This window comes from Panthera leo, chromosome D2 (genome assembly GCF_018350215.1).
Source record: "Panthera leo isolate Ple1 chromosome D2, P.leo_Ple1_pat1.1, whole genome shotgun sequence".
NCBI lineage: Eukaryota > Metazoa > Chordata > Mammalia > Carnivora > Felidae > Panthera > Panthera leo.
The window spans coordinates 12,126,237-12,150,142 of NC_056689.1; the positions used below are offsets into that span (position 1 = coordinate 12,126,237).

A 23,906-nucleotide genomic window follows, 5' to 3' on the forward strand; every position below is an offset into this window, starting at 1 on the left:
TCTTGAAAAAAATTCCACTAATTGCAGCACCAATTAGACTGGTTTAAGAAAGGGTTTGATGTGTTCTTAGTTCTCTGCCCTTTGAAACAGAGCAGCAAGGAGCATTGGAAAGAAGATACTAAGGACCCCATGGAGACTGTTTTCTGTGTGGCCAGCTGTTTGGCCGGGCTTGTGGTCCCACAGTCTGCTTAGGTTTGGCAGGGACAGACCAGGAGCCTGGAGAGCCATGTGTGGTGACTGCTTACGGGAGAAACCTTCAGTTTGAGTCACTCTCTAGGACAGTGAGTGGTTTGTAAGTGGCCCACTGTGGACTCCCCAATCACTGCACCCTCAAACCCTTTTATATTAGATAAATTTGGATATAGGATTCTACAGAGTTTTAGAACATACATCTTTAAACTTTGAGAATTAAATGTTGAAGGCTAGAGATGACCCTCCTTCAGACTGTTGTGAGCCAACCTGTAAATACTTCTGAGGCTTCAGAATTGGGAATGGAGGCAACATTTAAAGGTTCCTTTTTAAATGTCTTTGTCTTTCATTTGCTTGTCTCGGTTGTCCTGTTTTTTGTTTTTTTTTGTCTTACTCTCTTCTCTGGGCCCTTGGATACTTTGTTGGTAAATACGCATCTTTCACTAATTCAGGAGAGGAAAAGCGGGCTGTGACAGATTCACAAATTCCTCTCAAAATCGTATCCCTTTTACTACGCTCATTATGTCTGTGTCTGTAAAGATTCTGCTTGAAGATGAGTGACGTCACTTGTCCTTGTTGCTCTTTTTCAGAAGCTGTTTCCAAAGCAGCATCAACTAAAAGTGAATCACAAGAAGAGGTGCTACAGATTTTTAATATAGACACTCACACGAGCAAGCAGCTGCGGCATTTTAAATTTTTGTCCGTGTCCTTCATGTCTCAGCTCCTGGCTTCTAATAATTTTATCAGAAAGGTGATGTGTTCTTTTAAATGTGTTTATGACAAGATGATTTTGCTTTTTCTAAAGGAACTATCTTTTAAACTAGTAAAAATAGATTGGCAAATATGAAAACATGAGGCATGCCTTTAAAGATAATAGAAAAAAATCCGGGGTGCCTGGGTGATTCAGTTGGTTAAGCGTCCAACTTCGGCTCGGGTTGTGATCTCACGGTTCTAGCCCCACATCGGGCTCTGTGCTGACAGCTCAGAGCCTGGAGCCTGCTTCGGATTCTGTGTGTGTCTCTCTCTCTGCCCCTGCCCTGCTCATGCTCTCTCTCTGCCTCAAAAAGAAATAGAACATTAAAAAAAAAAAAAAGATAATAGGAAAAAAACAGAGCGTACCTGAACCATTTGGCATGATCTGGTGAGGCTGTACATGTATCAACCCTGCGACTCAATAATTCCATCTCAAGTGGTACACAGGCATATTGCACGTTTTACTGGGCTTCGCAGATAGTGTGCGTTTTACAAATCGCAGGCCTGTAGTAACTCTGCATCAGGCAAGTCTCCCAGCACCATTTTTTCAGTAGCAGTTGATCATTTCATGTCTCTCTGTCACCAGATTTTTTCATTATATCTGTTACGGTGATCTGTGGTAACTGATTATGACTTGCTGAAAGCTCGGATGGTGGTTAACATTTTTAGCAATAAGGTATTTTTTAAGGTACATAACATGGGTACTTTTTTTTTTTTTTTGATATAATGCTATTGCACATGTAATAGGCTATAGTTAGTGTAAATACAACTTTTTTTTAAAGTTTGTTTTGAGAGAGAGAGAGCGCGAGTCGGGGAGGGGCAGAGAGAGAGAGGGAGAGAGAGAATCCCAAGCAGGCTCCATAATGTCAGCTCAGAGCCCAACGCGGGGCTCGAATCCACAAACTGTGAGATCATGACCTGAGTTGAAGTCTTACACTTAACTGACTAAGCTACCCAGGTGCCACTAAATGTAACTTTTGTATGCACTGGGAAACCGAAAAACTTATTTGACTTGCTTTATTGTGATACTCTGTTTATTGTGTTGGTCTTGAACCGAACCTGCAGTGTCTTCAAGGTATGCCTGTATACCCAGCAGAATGTATGAGCATAGGCACTAAAAGACGTCTACAAGAACGTTCATAAAAGCAGTATTTGTGGTAGCCCAGAACTAGCAACAAGCCAAGTGTGTATCAACAGTGGAGTGGATAAAGGGTCTGTCATCAAAAATGGACATGAGTGAATCTCGTAATGTTGAAAGAAGACAGGCAGACGCAAAAGATTATACCCTATGATTCTAGTTGTATAAACTTTAAAAACAGGCAGAACAAATCTAGGGTTGTAGAAGTAAGGACAGTGTTTACCTTTGGGAAGGAGGGAATAAGCAATAATGAGGGTCCAATAGAGGAAGGATTCTGGAATGCTTAGAAGAGGCTTTAATAGGCTCTTTTCCTTACCTGAATATAATGAGCTCTATATGTGTGATTTGTATGCCTTCCTGTTTGTGTGTTAAACTTTAAACAGAGAACAAGGAAATACAGAAAATGAAGACCTAAAGAAACAGACAAGGATCAGGAACATCAGAATGGTTGAACATTAATAAGAAAGTCTGAGTTGTGGTCTCCTGTGTGAGCAGGTCAACGGGAAACCATGTGATCATTGAAGTATTTGTAGAAAAATAACGTAATAAATTCAGTACTTATGATTTAAGGAAAAATCCTCTTAGCAACCAAGATAGATGGGAACTTCCTAATGAAGTTCTGGCCTAATGAAGATACCAGAAACTGCTTTACATCACCTTTCATAATGAGACAGATTTTATAAAGTCTGGAACAAGGATATCCTGTCATTGTTTCTATTCAGCAAAAGAACGATGTGTAAGAATCCGAAAACAATCAGCAAACTCCTAGAACAAATGATTCGTTGAGGTAGCTTGCTTGATAGGGATTAGTGTAGACCCTGCTCTGTCTCAAGTGAGCTTGCCAAGGACAGTGGTGGTGCCAGATCAGTCAGGGGGGTCAGTGTGACCGCGTCCGGTCTGTCTAGACACATACCCTGTGCACATGGAAGAAATGCTTTCATGTGGAAGGGGCATTACAGAGGAGTTAGGAAAAGAGAACGGTCCAGTTACTAGAATGGGCTTCATTTGTTTTCCATGTGGGGAAAGACTGGCCTCATACCACATACAAAAGACAATCTTAGGTAGGTTAAAAAATTACTTCAGTGTGATTTTAGGTAGATTAAAAAATTACTCTTTCAGTGTGGAAAGGAACACTTAGAAGGAAATGAGAACATTGTTACCAGAGGAACACAGAGGAATTTCTGTAAAAGTGCATTTCAACAAAAAGCCACCATAAACAAAATGAAAAGAAAGCCACAGACATAAATTAAAAAGTATCAGTTCCTATGAGAACATCTGGCAAAGAACATGAATTCACAACAAATGGCTAATGTTAACATACAACAAGGTGACCTCTCTAGTAAGGAAGGGAATTGCAGATTAAATGCGATGCCACTGTGATGTCCTATCAAACTGGCAAAAGTTTAAAAGCCCTTAATAGCAGGAAGTGGCAAGGCTGCGGGGACACAGTGATTTGTGTACCCCACTGTGGGTTAGGTCTCCGGATAGCCGCTTCAGAAAGCGAGCAATCAGTGGTCTCCAGTCAGGTTGGAGATGCGCATCTCTTGTGATCTAGCCGTTCCCTTTCTGGGGTATATGCTCTACGGAAAAGTGCCTGCTTGTTCAAGGAAACATATAAAAATGTTCTTTTCTAATGTCGTCACTGACAGAAAAATGGACGTAAACTAAACATCCATAGTAAACAGATGGATGAGCAGATATGCCCTGGCGTGTACCGTGATGTATGCAAGGAGTGTTAAATGAACACTAAAACGACATACATCTCTGTAGATAGATCTCAGAACTCTGATACTCCCAGAAAAGCATGTTGCTGACTGTGGCGTAGACTCTGACATTTAACGGCAGGTTCAAGTTTGTGGGGCTGGGGGCACTTAACCAAGGGAAGGGATGAGAGAGGTAGGGATTACGCTGGCATCTGTAACGTTCATAATGTCATGCAGTTAGCTAGGAGCTAATGGAAGCATTTCATAAAATTAGTGGGTAAACGAGTGTAGATGGCTGTATTTTTCTGAATCTTTCTAGTACTTATAGAAATCACAGGTATCTATAGAGTATAATCACTCTGTGAGTAGAATAACGAAAGGGACTAGAGTTACTACAGTTTGATGGGGAAGGTCTCAACCTGATTAAATTGTACGGTCAGAAAACGGTCCCTGGGAGGTTTGAATTGAATAGTCTTACGGATGAGTTTCACTGTATATACTTCAAATGATTTTTTTTTATTTCTAGCTTGCATACTGCTCTGATGATGTTTTCTTTAAAAATTAGGTGGTTGAAAGTGGTGGTCCTCAGGTTTTAAAAGGCCTTGAACAGAGGTATGTTACTTTTTAAATTTTTTAAAAAATTTTTATTTGGAAATAATTTCCAACTTTTTAACAAAATGCTGGAAGAATAGTGGACAAAACTCTCATATAAGCCTCCTTTGTTTTAGGTTGCTAGAAACAGTTCTTGGCTATATTAATGCTGTAGCACAGTCCATGGAGAAAAATGCAGACAAGCTAACTGTGAAGTTTTGGCGGGCACTGCTTAGTAAAGCTTACGACATGTTAGATAAGGTAGGCTTCCATTTCTCCCCATCCACTGTGTTTTGCTGGTTTTATGTCATCGTGAAACTATTTGACAGAAAGTTTTACTTTAGGAATAAACTTAGTGATAGTTTTTCTTACCATAATGCAGCTCACATTTTTCTCGGAAAAGAGTCTCTTGATGGCTGGAGATAAATTCATCTGAAAATGATTATTTACCTACAAATTATGAGAGCATGTGCTTCACTAAAAAGATACTTTAAGATTGAGTCATCTAATACTGTATAATATTCTACTTTATGTAGTGGAATAGAAGAAAAATAGCTCTTTAGGTAGAGTATGTGGGATATTAGAAATATCACTGGCCTTGACATTAGGATCACTGTTCAAAATCTAGCTATAAGACTTTGAGCAGTTCACTTAGTCTTAGCATCGGCGTTTCTTGTTTGTTTGCTTCTTTTGTTTCCCTTTTAAATGTGGTTAGTAATGTCTACCTGAAAGGTTAGTGTAAGAAGTTAAAAGGGCATAAACTGCCTGGAACCTAGAAGGTATGCAGCAAATAGAAATCAGTCTTAATCTGAATGGATCTTCCCTTTTTAAAATTTTTTTTGTTCAATGTAAAACTACTGTCTAGGTCAATGCCTTGCTGCCCACGGAAACCTTCATAGCTGTGATCAGAGGGCTGCTGGGTAACCCGCTGCCATCTGTCCGCCGGAAAGCACTGGATCTTTTGAACAACAAGCTACAGCAGCATACATCCTGGAAAAAGACCATTGTAAGTGAAGACTGTCCGTCATACCCACTCACCACTCTGGTTTATCAAAGAGCTGTATTTTAACTCCCTTGAGTTTGTCACTTCCCTGAGTGCTACGATTTAAATAAGTATAGTAGTATTTGAATATGATGCCAGTAGACGTGTTTCTAAAATGTGATGTTAATTCTAATAGGAATTGGGATAAGAGTTCTTAGAATGGACTCACAGCCTAATAGAGTTGTTGCTAATTTGGACCCTATGTTGTCTTAGCTTTAGCATGATCCAATCCTCTTTTACTCCACACCAGTGGATGCATTCCGTAAATACGTCCCAAATGGGTCACAAGCACATACACTGGCTCAGTGGTGAAGAAGGCAGATAGGGAAACAGTTGCTTGTGTATAATTGTGTGGCACAGGGCCTCAGGCAGTCGTAAGCAGTAAAAAATGGAAAAGACGGACTAGTATGTTTTTTCTGCAGCTCTAATGATTTAAAATTTTTGGCTGACCTCTTCAGGTTTATCGTTTCCTAAAACTGGTTCCAGTCCTTTTGGCCATTGTGCAGCATAAAAAAAAGACGGAAGAACAAGCAATAAACAGACAGACAGCTTTATATACTCTAAAGCTTTTATGTAAGAATTTTGGTGCAGAAAATCCAGAGCCTTTTGTCCCCGTGCTGAGCGCTGCTGTGAAACTGATTGCACCAGAAACAAAAGAAGAGAAGAATGTCTTGGGAAGTGCCCTGCTGTGCGTGGCAGAGGTGACCTCCACCCTGGAGGCGCTGGCCATCCCTCAGCTTCCCAGGTATGCTGATTAGGACCTGGAACAGGAGCCATCATGTGGGGTTTCTGGTACAAATTGAAAGATAATACCTTAGCAATTTTTGGGGTTTGTTTTTTTTTTTTTGCCTCTCAGTAGAGGTTACATAAGATTAGATTTGTTAAAGATTTAATTTTTTCTTCAAACTAAAAACCACTAATTAAAAACTTTCTAATTTCCTTTATGATGTTTGTTGCCTTCCACTTTTCACTCCCCCTTGGCCAGCTGTAACTAGGAAGCAAGGGGTGAAGCCCCGCGATGGGTGTTCCATCTGTTTGGGCAAAAGCTGCCTCGTGCAGCCCAGGTTCAGAGTTGAATGCTCCTGACTTTCCCCCTTGGCTTTGGTATTTTCTAGCTGTGCAGCCCTGGGCAGGTTACTTGGTCTGTTAGAGCTTTGCCATCTCTAAAACTGAGACCAGACCGACTTCATGGGATTCCGGTGGGGGGTGCACGTAAGGCTTTTTGCACAGCGCCTAACACGTAGCAAGCATTAAATTGAAAGTCCCTGTTGTTTTTTAAAATGACTGACTATTGCTACTGGGAGGTTTCTTGCTCTGAGTCTCATAAAATGTGTAGACACGTTTTGTCGGCTGTGACATAGCATGATGTAGCGGGCACAGTTATTAGGAGTTTTGCATAGTGACTTCTCCATTCTCTGTTCTTAAAGTTACTCTAAAACTCTTGCTTTTTTATATCTAGCCTGATGCCATCATTGCTGACAACAATGAAAAACACCAGTGAGCTGGTTTCCGGTGAGGTCTATCTGCTTAGTGCTTTGGCGGCCCTGCAGAAGGTTGTGGAGACCCTCCCACATTTCATCAGCCCTTACCTAGAAGGTGTCCTGTCCCAGGTGAGCCACAGTACCTCAACATGCTATGCCCGTTTTCTCTCCCATCATCCCTCCTGCTTGGTCATGACGTTGAAATGGTCATCGCTTTCTTCTTATAAGGCTCATCTCTTTTTTGGTTTTGCAGAATGTGTTTTATTGCCTTTCTCTCCCCTCCATGAGATCGTTCGTGTTGGGCTGGAGCTGCCTTTTATTACTTGTAGAAACTTGTGTGTCCTATTTGCTTCTAATGTAAAGGGTTTTTTCATCCTAAGGTGTCTTTCAAAATCAGAATCCCTCTATTGCTGTTCAGTGGTTACTTGGCACATGGGCAGTGGGCAAGGGGCATTTCTAACTGACAGTGCCCCAGAACGATCCTCACTCTGTTCTGTTGTACTGGTCATTTGCCATTATGAGGTTAGGAGCTTCAACTGCCATGATGAAAATAATTTAGCTGATTCACACACTCTTGTAGCCAGGGCTTGAAGGTAGACTTTTTATAGAAAGGGACCCCTACATCTGAGGAGGTTTGTAGATAGATTTTTTAGCAAGAACAAACACACTTGACTCTTCTCATGGTCTCTGGATTCCTGTCCTCTTTAAAAACAAAAAACCCATCAGTCTGAGTGCTCTGTGTTCTTCTGCCTTCCACCATTTACCTGCATCCCTGACTCCACTTGGGGAAGAGGCATCTGTTCATTTGTATCTACAGATGTTCAAGACTGCTTTGAAAGGAATTCTGTCAAGCGATAGTGCTCCGAGCTTTCCCCAGCCGCTAGCCTCTGGGTTGACTTCTGTAAGTGTGCAGACATTGTCAGTGAGTTCTCATACTGGCTTTGGTCATGGTTTCTGTATTCCTATAGGTGGTTCATTTGGAGAAAATCACTGGTGGAATGGGTTCTGCCTCACAAGCTACTGTCCGCATCACGTCCCTTAAAAAGACACTGGCCACCACACTGTCACCCCGAGTCTTACTGCCAGCGATCAACAAAACATACAAACAAATTGAGAAGAACTGGAAGGTTAGATCATACTGGGTTTTAGACTTTGGAGAGGGGAGATGTGGTACTGAAATTTCTAAGTTTTCACTTAAAGAAGAGGATGGTTATTTAATTGATAAATGCACTAATGAAGTCGGAATATTTAAAATTGGCATGTGTCTTTACTGTGTTACTGGTAGAAGCACATGCGTCCATTTATGAGCATCTTGCAAGAGCACATTGGGGTCATGAAGAAGGAAGAGCTCACCTCCCATCAGGCTCCACTAACCGTGTTTTTTCTGGAAGCCCTGGACTTCCGAGCACAGCACTCTGAAGTAAGCTTATTTCCACTTCCCCAGATCCTAAAGTTATCTACTTGTTTAAGAGCCAGAGAAAAATCTAGCTGTGTAATCTGTTTTACTTGCCAAAGTTATTTAGAGCTACATGTTAGTAATCTGGCTAATCTTCTGTTTTTCAGGATGATCTGGAGGAAATTGGAAAGACCGAAAATTGTATCATTGACTGTCTAGTAGCCATGGTGGTGAAACTTTCTGAAGTCACGTTCAGGCCCTTGTTCTTTAAAGTAAGCTTGCTCCTTCCACGTCTCCTTTGTACCCATACATAAATGTTACAAGATATGTAGAATAAACTGATATTACTTTATCTTTTTAGCTGTTTGATTGGGCTAAAACAGAGGATGCCCCGAAGGACAGACTTTTGACATTTTACAACTTGGCAGATAACATTGCTGAAAAACTTAAAGGGCTTTTTACTCTGTTCGCTGGCCACTTGGTGAAGCCTTTTGCTGACACCTTGAACCAGGTGAACATCTCCAAAACAGGTTGGTAGCTGACTCCAGTCGATACCTTTGCTCTGTGTACCTTACACAAGGCACAGTAGGTACAGTAAGCATAAGGAGGGTGAAGGTTTTACTTCATAATCAGTCAGTAGGCATTGAAGTCTTGAGCAGAATGAAAACATGTTAATAACAATTGACTCACTTAGAAGTAAAAGTAAGGTAAATGGTATGTGCTACTCTAAGTTATTGGAAGTAACTTTAAAATGTTAAGATTTAAGATTGGTGTTTTCTTTACTGCTAATAAGCTACCCACTTGATAAGTGGTAATTTAACTTGCCAAACTAAGTGATCTAAACTGAGAATCTTGACTCCTACAGAAGGAGCCACTTACCCGAGAGCTGCCCATTTTATGTCTTCATCTTGATTTTCTGTATTGTTTTAGAAATATTCTTCTGACTGTAGTGTTAATAGTGATTTGAATTTAAACATTGGAGGTTAAATTGTGAAAATCAACTGTTTTTTCACTTTTACTCTTCCCATCTACAGATGAAGCGTTTTTTGACTCTGACAATGACCCTGAAAAGTGCTGCTTGCTATTGCAGTTTATTTTGAACTGTTTATATAAAATCTTCCTTTTTGATACTCAGCATTTTCTCAGTAAAGAGAGAGCAGAAGCCTTGATGATGCCCCTGGTGGACCAGGTAACCACATGGAACCCATCTTTTTGACAAACGATGAGGAAATTGCCATCACTGTTAAATTTTTTGTTAATTTTATTTAAATCCAAGTTCGTTAACATATAGTGTAATAAGGTTTCAGTAGAATTTAGCGATTCATCACTTATATACAACACCCAGTGCTCATCCCAACAAGTGCCCTCCTCAGTGCCCATCACCCATGTAGCCCATCCCTAACCCTCTTTCCCTCCAGCAACCTTCAGTTTGTTCTCTGTATTTAAAAGTCTCTTATGGTTTGCATCCCTGTTTTTATCTTGTTCTTCCTTCTCTTCCCGTGTTCATCTGTTGTGTTTCTTAAATTACACATGGAGGTGAAATCATATGATACTTATCTTTCTCTGACTTCTTCCGCTTAGCATGATACTCTCTAGTTCTATCCACGTTATTGCAAATGGCAAGATTTCATTCTTTTTGATTCACTGTTAAAGTTTTACTAGGTTTATATCTACTAAAATTAGAGCTTGCTGGGCTTTCTTCTCCAGGCTTTTTTTTTAATGAAATTTTTATTTCAAAATTTTTTTACTTTTAATGTACAGAACTTATCCTCATAGTGGCATACACCAGGTTTTACTTTTGAAGGTTTCAAATGGAAGGCAGGATATAAGGACTCATGGTTAGATTTTTAATTTTCTAAAATTGGATTTATTGAGAATGTTTTAGGACTGGGCCGCCATCTGGAAGAACGCCTCTCAGCTGTTCTCCTGGAGGGAGGGGTGACGCTAAGGGCCATGACAGTCTGCCTCAGCTCCAAAAGGTGGTAAATTTGCTCTAGAGAGTGTTAGAATTACACACCTGGTCATCGAGCCTGCTGATATGAAAGAGTAAACAAGTTTATTTATACATTGGGAATTTTTCAGACAGAAAACTTGTTGCTCAGAGTCCCTGTCTCCCTCATAGCTAGAAAACAGGCTGGGAGGAGAAGAACGGTTCCAGGAGCGAGTGACAAAGCACCTCATCCCGTGCATAGCGCAGTTTTCCGTGGCCGTGGCAGACGACTCTCTTTGGAAACCACTGAACTACCAGATTCTGCTAAAGACGAGAGACTCCTCACCCAAGGTGGGCGCTGTGGTCGACAGGCACTGAAGCTGCGTGCGTTCCCCATATAAACCAAACAGTCCCAAAGCGGTCATGGCTGTAGGCCCATGGTAAACTAGCTGCTTGTCTTCTAGGACCGGAGGTTGCTCTTTTGGGCAGAAGTTTGAGCCTGAGGAATGTTTGGTTTTTACTTAAAGCCTATTTATAAATAATAGAAGTCCTCTCCCTCACCCCCACGGTGTGTTAGACGCAAGTAGTGACATATTTAAATGTCTTTGTGCTCCCAGAGACTGTCTTTCAGTCTGTTCACAGAACATTCCTTTGAGCTAGGGCAATGGATTATCTCCGTCATGTGTATCAGGCTTAGGATTTTGTGAAATAATGGAAAATAAGGAGTGGTGGACACTCACTCACGTGGGCGAGGATGAACGAAGTTACAGTCCCCTGCCTGTGTCTCCATTTCCAGTCACCAGTTCTCAGTCTAATTAGCATACGAGAACCTCAGTGAATAAAGCAGACCGAAGCAGAATTTTGTCAAAAGATTTATTACTTGAAACATATAACATTTATTACAGGAGAGAACAATGAGGCTATTTTCATGAACCCCCAGATTTTACATTGTAGGTTCTTACAAGCTTATAGCATTAAATTTGTCTTAATGTTTTGTTTTGAATGTACAATATCAAAAAAAGTCTGGCTTGAACATAGGTAGTTCATAGGCTTTTTAAAGAAATCATTTTGCTTTATCCAAATATTTTTAATTGTCCAAAACCAGAAAGAGGATTAGTACAGCTTTTGTTTCAAAGTGAACCACTAACAGAGCCAGACCGCTGCTTGCATTCCATAGACCAGAAATATGAAATAGAGAATATATGAATTAGGTATATGAAATAGGAATAGAGAAACACCCAGACTTTTTTTAAGTTCCCAGATCAGGAAGTCACGATACATTATTTTTAATTCCGTGCTGAATGCCCGGCCCCTCCCACCACTGTAGTCGGGAGGGAGAGGTCCTGCCTGAGGGGGCCAGGCGGCCTCATCGCCCAGCCCAGCAAGCCCATGAGCTTCAGTGCACGTAAACTTGATGACATACTTGAGTCTGTGTGTGCCTTTTTGATTGTTGTTTTTAAAGGAAAACGTTAGAAAAAGGTACTCACATTAAGCCCTGCAGTACTGTAAGACACTTTAAAAAACACTGGTTCGTATAAGGTTGCCCGTATTATAAACAGACCCCAAGTTGTTAAATAAATTGGTGTTCTGAGATGGAAGTGGAGTGGACAGAGGGGGAACCAATTCGTTTAAAAAGTCGGAGCCTGTCTCAAGTTAGACAGTTGTGAGATGTAAATGCAGCAATGCTAGTCCTGGGCAGGGGAGGGGGGGAGGGGTTAAATCCTCTTTCTTTACCTTTTTATCTCTTTCAGGTTCGATTTGCTGCTCTGATTACAGTATTAGCACTGGCTGAAAAACTAAAGGAGAATTACCTTGTCTTGCTGCCAGAGTCCATTCCTTTCTTAGCTGAATTGATGGAAGGTAATTCCTAAACTAGTAAGAAATAATGGCAGTAAAATTCTGTGAAAATGTGCCCAGTGATCATGGAAATTTGGATAGAACCCCATCCTCTGCCTCCTCCACATCTCACACTGCAGACAGGAGGCGGGGTGCTCGTTTCGAGTATTAGGTGGCCACCCCACGATCATCTGAAACTTGTCTACAAGGAAATCTCCGCCACCTTTACTTTTGCATTTATTGATGTTTCTCATTATCCTCATACATTTATGTGATTATTCTAGTCCCCGTAGATTTACTGTGTCAGAAGTGCCAACAAGATCACAGTAGATTAGCTGCCTGTTAATACCAGCCAACGTTTCCTCCGTGCTCTGCCTGGAGGATCTCATTCAGTCCTCACGATGTGTGTGCCATTATCCCTGTTTTATAAAGGAAGAAACAAGAGGCTTTAAAAGGATTTTGATAAACTAACAAAGTGAGTGTGACGGGTAGAACAGGCGTTCAGGCCAGGTTTGCAGAGTTCTGGGCGTGGCGAACGCCCTGCCACCAGGCCGCACGAATCAGCAGGGGTGAGGAGGCAAGCAGACAAGCGCTCGTCTACAAGTACATGCCCCGGTGTGTCTTGCGGCCTAGAGCAGGGGCGTCACTAGAAGTTGGGATTCCCACTGTGTACCGCTCTTTCGGGCGCTGCAAGGAGGGTGCCGTGCTTTCTGCTTCGTGGGCAGGTTTCATTTCCGTCCTTTGAGCGGTGGCCAGATGATGCAAGAGCTAAAGAATTAGACTAACGATAACTGAGGCAGTTTTCATTCTTGTGTTTAGATGAATGTGAAGAAGTGGAGCGTCAGTGCCAGAGGACCGTCCAGCAGCTGGAGGCCGTACTGGGGGAGCCACTCCAGAGCTACTTCTAAGACTCCGGGTTTCGGGGCTTTCTTACTCCGTTCAGAGGTTGGATTTATTCATGTTTTTATTTGTGGGTGTTTGGTACCATATTACTTTTGGTGCCCTCACCCCTGCGCGGACTTCTGTATGAAACCAGCTGGCGTGCCGCCCTCCCGCCCCTTGTACGGAACTGCAGTAAGAGTAAACGATGCCTATTTTTATACAGACTGCTGTTTGTCTCAGCATTTGTCACAGTCATTTCTGATTGATGTTATTGAGATCACAGACCTGGTGAATTTTAGCACTCAAAGGTAAAAGCACCTCATCTTTAGACAGTTAAAGCCTTGACTTTTCCCACAAAGGGATTATCTTACGTACGTGGTATCCATGTTGGATTTCATTCAAGGTAGCTCTTCGAGAAAGTGACAGTTACTCAGCACCAATGCTTTGGACTATAAAGCTATTTGGAATACTTTTCACATTTTGGGTAGATGATACTTCAGCCATAATTTTTGTGCGTGGCCACAGTGGGAATTAGTTCTGGAATGCATTTTCTACTTAGGACTAGGATTGTCTTCTGTACCCTTCAGTCTTTGGTGGGGGCAGAGGCAATAGGCTCTCAGATCCCACAGATAGAAAAGGCCCAGAAACACTAGGTGGCATGGCTCCTCCAGAATTAGAAATGGCCACACTTCCCCTGATGGTAATTCAAGAATTACTTGTATGAGAAAGTATCCAATTTTTTTTTTCCAACTTTATAATATAGTTTTGTCTTTTTTTTTAATGTTTACTTTTTTTTTTTTTTAATGTTTATTTATTTTTGAGACAGAGAGAGACAGAGCATGAACGGGGGAGGGTCACAGAGAGAAGGAGACACAGAATCTGAAACAGGCTCCAGGCTCTGAGCTGTCAGCACAGAGCCCGACGCGGGGCTCGAACCCACGAACCGTGAGATCATGACCTGAGCCAAAGTCGGACGCTTAACCGACTGAGCCACCCAGGCGCCCCTTTAATGTTTACTTTTGAGAGAGACAGACGCAGAGTGTGAGTGGAAGAGGGTCAGAGAGAGAGGGAGACCCAGAATCTGAAGCAGGCTCCGGGCTCCAAGCTGTCAGCACAGAGCCCAGTGCGGGATCGAACTCACGAATGAGATCATGACCTGAGCCAAAGTCGGACGCTTAACCGACTGAGCCACCCAGGCGCGTTGGAACTTTCAAGTTTTCTAATCCCTGATGTCATGGTGAAAGTGAAGGCTCAAATAAACTACCTTCAATAAAGACAGATTTGTCTAATTTGTGCCTTAAAAATAAGTTTAAAATATCTAAGAACTATCCCCTGGTTTTAGTTTGAAAGCCTTTGTTCTAATTTATTACAGAAATTTCATGCCAAATTGTGACAAAGAAGCAAAAGGCTGAATTGTAGTTGTAGAGATATAGCTTGCTAGGAATGCGTACTCCCTTTTAAAAAATGTTTTGATAAGATTAATCAGTAAAATGCTAATAGCTTCTTTTCAAATCACATCTTATTGTTTTGTATTGTTTCTGTCAAAGAATCAATCTTAGGTCTTAGTAACAGCTCCACGTAAAACAAAAAGTGAAGTATGTTTAAGAATTAGAGGAAACAATGTATGTGGGGCTTTTTTCCTGAGGGGCCTATAGTCTCCATCTGAGTCACGCCCTCTGATGTTTTACATGAAGGAAAAAAAATAACCAAAACCCTGGGGGATTCTTTCTTCAATTCTCCCAATGAAAGCTGGGACCCCACTCCACCCTGCCGTGAGCTTGGCAAGATGTAACATGATAAATTAACATGAATAGAAAAGAATCACGTGCCAGAATCTTCTACACTGAGTACTTTTAAAAAATCAGGTTGGTAGTGGTATTCTTTTCAGTATATGGGTACAAATAATATCTAACCAAAATCTGTAATGAAAATAGTCCTAAACCCTGGCAGCATATTCGGCGTAGCAATTTAACATGATAAAATGATCAAACTAATTTAACTTTTTTACCTCCCCACTCCCAAGCCTTTGAAATTTCCTGTGACAAGATCTGACCTGTAAGAATTCTATAAAGAACTTCTGCCAACTCACTTCAAAGAATGAAAAAATTACAGAAATGCAACAATTTAACTTGCTGATACAGGTTTGATTTTAATCACTTAAAGTAGAACAATGTTTTGATCTGGCTTGTTGATGAGGGACTAATCTTTAGAAGAGCAGAGAAGTGGGGTTTGTTTGCATGCAGACAAGCAACAGATTTTTACACTGCTGCTCTCTACCTCATTGGTCTCGGTGTATTTTATTTTCTGATAGTGTGTGCCTATTTCATGAACAATCATTAAATCTAATCTTGACAATTGCTTTGTTACACCCATAAACGTTTTACAGATTGAAATCATCTACCTTAAACTTTCTAGTGGAGTGCGTGTAGACCTCTAACTCCAAGTGCAAGTCCTGTAAGCATTTACTGGTATAGACATCCATGGCCTTCAGATTGACATCAACTTAACTTTCATGCCATTTGTTTTTGTTTTGCTGCGTTTTTTTGACTTTGCGCTGTGTCCGGATATCATAGTGTTATTTCTTTGGCAATGCTTATAGCTAGCAGAGCTAGATATTTATCATGTTAAAGAAAACTGCCAAATGTAAGGGCAACGTCGATCCTTTCAGTTACGGGATATGATCGAACTCTGGTTACGAAAGCAATAGCTAGAGAAGGAATAGTGTCTCGTAAATTCGTGCCTAGGTGACTTAACAGTTGAGTAATTCTTTTAAGTCTCTGGTTACTTTATACAATTAATGCCTATAGAAAAATTGGTGACACGAGGGCAGAGCCCAAAAGATTCTGAGCTCAAGCGGGAGCAGAGTGGTATTATGTTCCACCGTATACACATATCCCCAGCTTCTAGCGCAGTGCTGGCAGGAAATAAGTACTCAGTGTGTTAGCTACTGTATTACTAGATACTTATTGAATCTGAATCGCATTTAAAAAAGGAAGTCAAGGTGGGAGAGAGAACAGAAAGGCCTGAATAATGGCTGTCAGTTGTTGTTGCCTTGAATTTCCTTACCCTGTGGCTAGACAAAGCCACACTGTGTGGCAAGACTGAGAACACCTAGGAGGACTTTGTTATGCAAGCTCATTTTAACAATATAGATAAACAATAATAGTGAGATGCACTTTAACAAGGCCAGTGTCACATAAGCCATTTTGTATTTCAGTTTTTGTAGCAAGCGTGTCGGCTACCAGCTTCTGACTTCCAGTAAGTGAATATCTCCATCAATTTCCAGCGTGTCAATATTGCTGAGCTCTTTAAATCTGTGTTTGTACTCCAGGCTGTGTACACCATTTACGGCAACCTTGAATTCTCTAACATCACAATAAATTATCATCTGGAAGGAAAGGACACACAACATTAGTGGCTTCCCTCGGTTTAGGCAGTTCTCCCAGCCCGCTGGTGTTAACGGCCCTTCTTACTAAGATTCTAACTACAGTGTATCCAGTAGTGGCACCTTCTGCCTCATCCCACTTGGGGAAGGGACTCTGAGCGCGCTTGCAGCTTCACGCTGTCCCCGGGGCCCGAGGCCTGCCTTCCCTCAGCACCCTCCATCCACCGCACCTTCTCCCCGCGAAACGGGAAGTCGTTCCCTCCCCACACCCCCCTCCCCTCCCCGTGTCTGGGAACCGTAATGACGTAGGAAAACAGCCATCTTGACCCTTACAGAGGAGCTGACTGCGAGTAACAGGCTAGAAACCAAGGGACCTGGATCACGACTCTTCGGCCTTAAACCACAGGGTCTTAGACAAATGCCACAGTAGAGAATTTCAGAGCTTTTAGGGCACTCGCCGGGACTGCACAGCCGCGTGGCAACCTTGACTCCATTTCCACCCCAGCTCCGCACATCGTGGTCTCCCATCTGTGTCTCAAGCTCGGGATTCTGTGGCTCTCTGGAGCAACTGGCCTTCTGGCAGAGTGAGTTCACGTCCGTGGCCAGTGGCAGCCTTCTGTGCTAGACTTTCAGAGCGGTCTCTGCCTAACACAAACCCGTGAACATCAAAAGAAACTACAGTCCTTTTAAATCACTTTGACACGTCAGCCTCACACTTCCCGCTGCGGCCTGGCCACCACGCTACCGTGTATTCTCCAGCCACACCGCAAAGCCCAGTCTGGTGAACCTGCACCACGGAGCTTCTGAAGAGCAGCTCGGCCTGCCTCGCACCTGGCTCCACCCCCGGGGGCCAGCCGGAGGCAGAATCTGAATCTGCAGAGAAACAGGTTATTTATTCTGCTCTGACTGGTGATAAATGGCTGCCGGGGGCGATTCCTCGGCTAAAACAGTGAACGGACAGAAACAGGCTCTAGGTCTATGTAGAGAACCGAGGAAAATACCAGTAACTGGAATCACATTATCCTCACAACAGTGCTGGAAATCCCAGTTTCAACCAGGCGGAAGGGACCTTTGGTAACGTACATTTAACAGAAATCTCGAGAGAACACAAAACAACGGCCTCACGCCCAGAAGGGAAAACAAGCTGGCATCAGAGGCACGTAGTGGGAAGGTCCGTCAGTCACCAACACCGTACGACACAGCAGGTGCGGCGCCCTGCATTACCAATGGAAAAGAAGGGCACGCGGCCTGGAAGATGCACTCCTGCAGAACAGATACCATAACCATGTGCAAAAGACAGTCCCAAAACCCCCCACAACTATCTGATGTTACAGAACAGCTCGTAAGAACATGATTTGATTAAAACAAACAAAACTCACAGATGAAGTTACAAGACAAAGGTATTTTTTAAACGAGTAGCTGGAACTGATAAATGAATTTGAAACAACAGGGAACAGAAGATAACTGGTTAAAATCAAAGTAATGGCATAATGGGGAAAATCCAAGGATCTCAATAAAAGCATATTAAAAAGGCAGGAGTCTGAAGCAGAGAAAAATCGATCACTACAGAAACTTAAAAATAATCCAACACGAGGTAATGACTGTTCCTGAGGTAGAAAACTAAGGAAAAGATTTTAAAGGAATTTTTGTCCTTTTCCATTTTAATCCAGTAGCAAACATGGATGGGGCCCAGATCAAAAAGCAGGTTAGTCACTGGTTTCCTGTCACCAACCACAAGGATCCACTTCCTTCTGGAGCAGTCACTTCTGTCTCCCTCCGGTGAGCCCCAAGTGGCCTCTTATACCTGGATTCTTGCCAAGCCGACAAACCCCTGTGCTGCCCTCCCCACCTCCAGTGACTTGTTCAAATCATCCCCTCCATCTGGAAAACCCACCTTTAACTTCACCCTCCTGCATGCCTCTGACTTCCAAACCAGTATCCGCAATTTCCAGGGACCCTCCTATGATGAGGTCACAACTGTTACCCCACATACCGGAACTCAGGAATACACATTCATGTCCAGCTGCTGTCTTTTATTCAGTCTTGGTGTTCCTGCTTTTTAACAACTGGTTTTGATGAGTGCTCAAAAACTCAACCTACTGGTCCAGAGCAAGTGACAGTTTTAAAATGTAGAAGCAGGACCCTAAATCAGTGACCCTAAATGACCATGGGAGGCAGTACGTCACCTCAACGAGTGACTGAACCTAGCCAGCCACCCAGCGTCAGCGTCAAAGAAACTACTGTCTGCTCAGCATCCAGAAACGTTTTCGGAAAGGTTGTGTCACCATAATATTCACACGTTTGGGGACCCGGGACAGTATGTCCTCAAGTCACACGACATGAGGGGCCCTAAAAAAGTTACCTGACCTTCGAGTTCCAGGGTCTAAACATCTCTTTCCTTGAATATATACAAACAGGACAAACTCCCCGTAAGAAAGGACTGCCACCTAAAGCTACCTATAACCAAGACGGCACGTGACGGAGAGTGCAGGCAGTCTTCTAGTTCCCGTGTGCTCATGTACACAGGAGATTATCCTAAACGTGTTTTTCCAGTCCTGAGGCAAGGCTCCTGTTAAAATTCCTATTCCTCAAATTCCTATGAACTAATATGGGCCACACAGTAAGAATCCCAGGGCAAATAATGCAGTATTCTGCTGGCTGTGCCATTTAGACTGATTGTATTTTGAATGCCCCTTTTATAATGCAGTCTCCACGTAAACAAAAACTACGTGCTGTCTCCACATATTAAGCTAGGACTTGACGTAAGTAGACCATTTATCCCACCCCTCCTCCCAAGATTCTTTTTCCTGTCCCGTAAGATCATCTTACCTCAAAGTACATCCCGGGACTAAATGGGAAAGAGGTAATATTTCTCTCTTCTTCTCCCCAGGACTCGTGAAGAAAAGAATTTCTTACAAATGCTTTAATATTCAGGCGTGGGTTCAAGTGGAGAGCAATATCCTTGGATTTTCCTGATATTAGGTCAACGTTAAAGCTTTTGAGAGAATTAAAAAAAAAAACCCTAATTAACCAAGTAGAAGGAAGTGCAGTTTCTGCCATTTTAACAATCAGAATTGAACTCTGATCACGACACAAAACACATGTATGCACACAGACAGGAATGCAGATGAGGTAAAATTTTAAATTCAGTTATCGCTCCACTGGTGTAAATACATTCTTTGCAAGATAAAAATATAAAAAAATTTATAGTTTTTTAGCCTCAGTGTTGAGGCCACAGGTCTGGTTGGGAAGCAGCTGAAGAGCAAGTAAACCACACGCCTGTTACTTTAGGCTGCAGGGGGATGGGGTCCTCGCAAGTGTTCTGTTCTCGGAAGTGTCCTATTTTCTAGGAAATAGCTAATTTCAAGCTTTCAGAAGTCTGAACATCTCTAGGAAAGGTCGTTAAGTCACATGCGGTGAGGGGCCCTAACCAACGTTATCTGACCTCGCAGCTGCCCTGGAGTTCTACAAGGCAGGCGGGGGTGGGGACAAAAATGCCACCCTCTTGTCTGGCCGCAAAAAGCCTAGCTCAGAACACTGGGCCTGAGTCCTGGTTCTGCCCCAACCAGCCGTAGACAGTCTGGTTAGCGGCGTGACCTCGAAGCTCTTGCTCTGATGGTCTCGGCTTCCAGGTGAGGACTGGGACACGGCTCCCGCCTGTCCCACAAGACTGGCTGGGGTCTAAGGCAACGAGAGAGACACGTGCAAACTCCGCACCATTATTGGTAACAACGGTACTGACCCTTTGGCATTTGTATTCACTTCTCCTTTAATGACGACAGTTCGTCCAGGGCCCATCGAGGAGTTCAACCTCGCAACGAATGGCAGAGTCTGTAAAGAGACCACAGTCGGCACCAGGAAGCCTGCAGAAAGGGGTCTCGTGGGACAACTGTCCGAAGACACGTTTTAACGTTTAAAGGCCATGACCCTGTAAAACCCCAGTGGTCGGCGCCGCCTGGCTCACGGCAGAGACTCGCCGAAAACGGTTCACGCGATGAAATGGGTTAACGGGACACGGGACCTGCCTGCGCTGGGGACTGCAGCTGGGCCACACGTCCTGCCTGAGGGGAGGCGTTAAGGAAGCACACTCCTGGCTCAGAGACTACGCCCGGCCAACTCTTATCTGTCCAGGATCAGCACAGAAGTGCAAAGTGGCGCCTGTGGGTTTCTACTGAGGGGGGAAGTTACATATACCAGCTAATTAAAACTTAATTTGTTAAACAGAATTAAGAAAATTTTTGGCTCTTCAAACCTTTGACAAACAGTTGGTAGGTAGTATTTTGGCGCAAGTCAAACTGTGATTGGCAGTCGAACCTTTGCTCTTGGTGCAGACAGTTCTGGGTACGATTTTAGAAATGTCTCCTCTATTACTAGGCTGTTGGGGAAACAGTTCTGCAATAAGGTGTGGAAAAAATGAAGCTGGCTTCCAAGGTTTAAACTATTCATTTCCTGGGCGATTCTAGAAAACACTCCATATATTATAATCTAGGCAAAAATACTTACAAACTGTGATGTGCCAGACTTTTGTACCTATTGGAAGAGAAAGTCAAAATGAAGACATTTGAAAGGGAAAAATTTTAACACGAGCAGTCAGATCTTACTGGTTGAAATGGCCAGAACCCGGGGTAGTAGTACCCTCTTGGCCTTGGATGTGACACACAGCGGCCTATGCTGACAGGTGTGGTATCGGGCTGTGAAGGGTGCTCAGGCTGGGAACACGGTCTGATAGTCCTATAGTCCTAGGACCACACATGAACTTTACACATGTTTTACTTGTTCTTTCCAAGGGGCTCCCAAAATGCTGAGATTATATTCTCTGAGGTCACATGCTCTGAGATCAGTAAGATGTAACTTTTTCTATTAATGACAAAGACTCAGTGTTTAGACTGTACTTGTTCCTACAGGGGAGAAGATACATGTGGAAGTTTGCTTCCCAATGTGCTGACTGTGTTCAACATTTATAAATACTGTGAGACAGTTTACTCAACAGTTAAGAGAGAGGTTTTTTACAGAAGAACGGTAGGTGGTGGTCACAGACACTGATGGCTCAACCATCTGCAAAACTTCCAGTGCCTGGTCCCACAGAAATAGATGCCTTAGTCTGCAAATGATTACTCCCACCTTCTTGATATTAAAAACAATTTTTCACAAGTTAAAAACATAACTTTGGGGGGCGCCTGGATGGCTCAGTCGGTTAAGCGTCCGACTTCGGCTCTGGTCATGATCTCACGGTTCGTGAGTTCAAGCTGCATGTCAGGATCTGTGCTGACAGCTCAGAGCCTGGAGCCTGCTTCAGATTCTGTGTTTCCCTCTCTCTCTGCCCCTCCCCAGCTTGGCGTCTCTCTGTCTCTCTCAAAAATGAACACTAAAAAAAAAAAAATTTTTTTTAACATAACTTTTAAAAATTCAGCCTGCCTGCCACCTGATTTACTTGACAACTAAAAGAACATTTTTAAACTGGTGGTTATTTAAAAGATTGAATATTTACATTTTCTTTACTTATCTCTGTCAGTTCCAGAGTAGACGTCTGGGTACTTCTTAAATCCTAAAGATAAGATTAATTTTTGACATCCGTCAGAATTCTAAACATAATCTCCCTGACATCTCAAAAAGAATTACAAATAGTGTTAAACGTGAAAATAGGCTTGAGAATCATGATCCAAAAATGCACTTAACATTAGGGTCCTTTGCCCCCTTATCAGATGGGCAGACCTCAAAGAGCCTAAGAACGAGTGTCAAGAGAAATGTGACAAATGGGCACAGCTGCTGAGACTGCACACTGCTAGAATCTTCTTGAAAGGCAAGCTAGCGGTATCTGTCATAACTTAAAATGCAAATACCCTCTCAGTACATTCCGCTTCTAGGAAGTGATCTCAGGAGAAATCCTCCACTGTTCTCCTGTGTCAGGGAATTAGCCCCTGTTCCAAAGGGTTTTGTTTTGTAATTACTGTTTGGGGATTTTTATTGTTGTTGTCAGAACCATACTAGATTTAAGATCCTACAGACATTAGAGCGCTAAATGGCGCACTACTAGTCTGAAAGCTTTGTTTCTAGGAAATCAACATACTCATGATGGAGACATTTATAGTATTTTTATCTTAAAGGAAGATGTTAATTAAAGATACGTGCTACCATTTCATCAGAAAACATCATCAAAGACCCCAAGCTATGGAAGGGTACTCACCGAGCTGAAGCTAAAACCAACTGAGTGAATATTCACTTTGCCATAAATGCCCAGAGTGTCTATCTTCCCCGGGCTAATCCTGTGGGCATAGAGCAGGATATGTTTCCCATTTACCGCCACCTAGATGGACACAGAACACCCCGCCACCCCCAGAAAAAAAAAGTTAATACGTTAACGTGTCCAAATTTAAATCCCGTTTCCTTGGGTTTCATTTTATACCTCTTCCCCCAGGTCTGCACATCACACGTCTGATCAAACTGTGACTGAAAGCATCCATAACACTAGCAGTGGTTCTTAACTTCCTTTGAGCTCTGATTAGTCACCATGGACCCTCTCCCTCCACACCAATTAGGCATTCATGAATATATTGCATGCATGTGTGCACCTACGCGTGTACACGAGGCATCCGGGGTTCAGAGGTTCCCCGGATGCCCTAGGCCTGTGAGCTCAGGTTAGCAATCCGCCCGGCAAGCTTGCCCACCTGCTCTCCTTGAGGACCACACTCCAAGGAAGAGGACGCTGCACGTGGCAGGCTTTCAGTAAATATTTGTTGAATCCTGAATGAACGGACATGGGCAAGCTACTCAATTTATCTGCGATTCCTGCTTAGAGCAGGACAAAGCTCTTCCTGAAGAAAGGGCTGCTGTTGTGATCAAGTCACTCCCGTGAGTGCCCGCAGCACATTGCCTCACGGCAACCCACTCCCTGTCCCTCCCTCCCAAATAGGGAATGTCGGGAAAACAAGCAGGATACGAAACGGTCTCGGACCTCAAGGAGCTTAAAATCCCCTTGGCACGTAAAATAAACACAGGAAAACGCGCAACAGGACAGGAACAAGAGTTTTCGAGAAGGATACAGGTACAAGCGCCCAAGAAGCCGGGGAAGGGAGGGGAGAATGGAGTCCGCGCCCGAGATGGGGAGGTTTTCACGCTAAATTGTGCGAATCTCTCTCTAGTCTGGGGGGCTCGAGGTTCTACGGGGCTTGCGGGCAGGTGCATCCAAAGCTCTAGGGCCACCCTCTCCGTCACACGTACGCACTATGAGCACTGTGTCTAGACCGCTCGATGAAGCCAGTGGTGGCACTTCTAAGAACTCTGGATCTAGAATCTCACGATCCTGAAGGACTTGCGGCAGGATTCCCCGTCGATGTTAGTTCCAGATTCCCAACCCCCTCCCCGGGTGACGGTGACCACAGTTTACCCTCCCACAATTGATACAGCTCTGCGCCAATTCAGAAGTAAGCTCGGCTGTGCAGCAGAAATGCCACACACAAAGAGGTCTGGAGGCCCCGGCCCCACAATTCCGGATGTCACGAGGCGCAGGCAGAAGCTGCGTCCCAGCCCACACTTAGGTACCCGCCGCGCCCCTACTTCAGGGCAAAACGATAAAGCCACTC

At 43.2% G+C, this 23,906-nt stretch overlaps 2 protein-coding genes across 11 annotated transcripts in view; one reads left to right on the forward strand and one right to left on the reverse strand.

Annotated features, from left to right (window-relative positions):
- The window catches only part of HEATR1 (HEAT repeat containing 1), a 49,596-nt gene extending 36,452 nt beyond the window's left edge, over positions 1–13,144 (forward strand). The window contains exons 32-45 of one of the 2 annotated variants that reach the window (XM_042908048.1): positions 780–940; positions 4,349–4,395; positions 4,512–4,635; positions 5,240–5,380; positions 5,875–6,161; positions 6,876–7,026; positions 7,866–8,024; positions 8,183–8,317; positions 8,461–8,565; positions 8,655–8,823; positions 9,328–9,482; positions 10,416–10,574; positions 11,975–12,083; positions 12,879–13,144. In XM_042908048.1, the coding sequence (XP_042763982.1) occupies positions 780–940; positions 4,349–4,395; positions 4,512–4,635; positions 5,240–5,380; positions 5,875–6,161; positions 6,876–7,026; positions 7,866–8,024; positions 8,183–8,317; positions 8,461–8,565; positions 8,655–8,823; positions 9,328–9,482; positions 10,416–10,574; positions 11,975–12,083; positions 12,879–12,967 (1,991 nt within the window). In that variant the 3' untranslated portion in view covers positions 12,968–13,144. Of the gene's footprint in view, positions 1–779; positions 941–4,348; positions 4,396–4,511; positions 4,636–5,239; positions 5,381–5,874; positions 6,162–6,875; positions 7,027–7,865; positions 8,025–8,182; positions 8,318–8,460; positions 8,566–8,654; positions 8,824–9,327; positions 9,483–10,415; positions 10,575–11,974; positions 12,084–12,878 lie in introns of those variants that run through there. The other variant, XM_042908049.1, reaches the window with a different exon arrangement.
- Positions 13,145–15,064: 1,920 nt separating this feature from the next.
- LGALS8 (galectin 8) overlaps positions 15,065–23,906 on the reverse strand; it is a 36,081-nt gene continuing 27,239 nt past the window's right edge. For 6 of the 9 annotated variants that reach the window (XM_042907682.1, XM_042907687.1, XM_042907683.1 and 3 more), the window contains 7 exons: positions 22,511–22,630; positions 21,815–21,871; positions 20,830–20,856; positions 20,579–20,701; positions 20,069–20,157; positions 19,156–19,321; positions 15,065–16,329 (listed from right to left, as the gene is read on the reverse strand). In XM_042907682.1, the coding sequence (XP_042763616.1) occupies positions 16,180–16,329; positions 19,156–19,321; positions 20,069–20,157; positions 20,579–20,701; positions 20,830–20,856; positions 21,815–21,871; positions 22,511–22,630 (732 nt within the window). In that variant the 3' untranslated portion in view covers positions 15,065–16,179. The remainder of the gene's footprint in view (positions 16,330–19,155; positions 19,322–20,068; positions 20,158–20,578; positions 20,702–20,829; positions 20,857–21,814; positions 21,872–22,510; positions 22,631–23,906) is intronic. The other 3 variants (XM_042907686.1, XM_042907688.1, XM_042907689.1) reach the window with 3 other exon arrangements.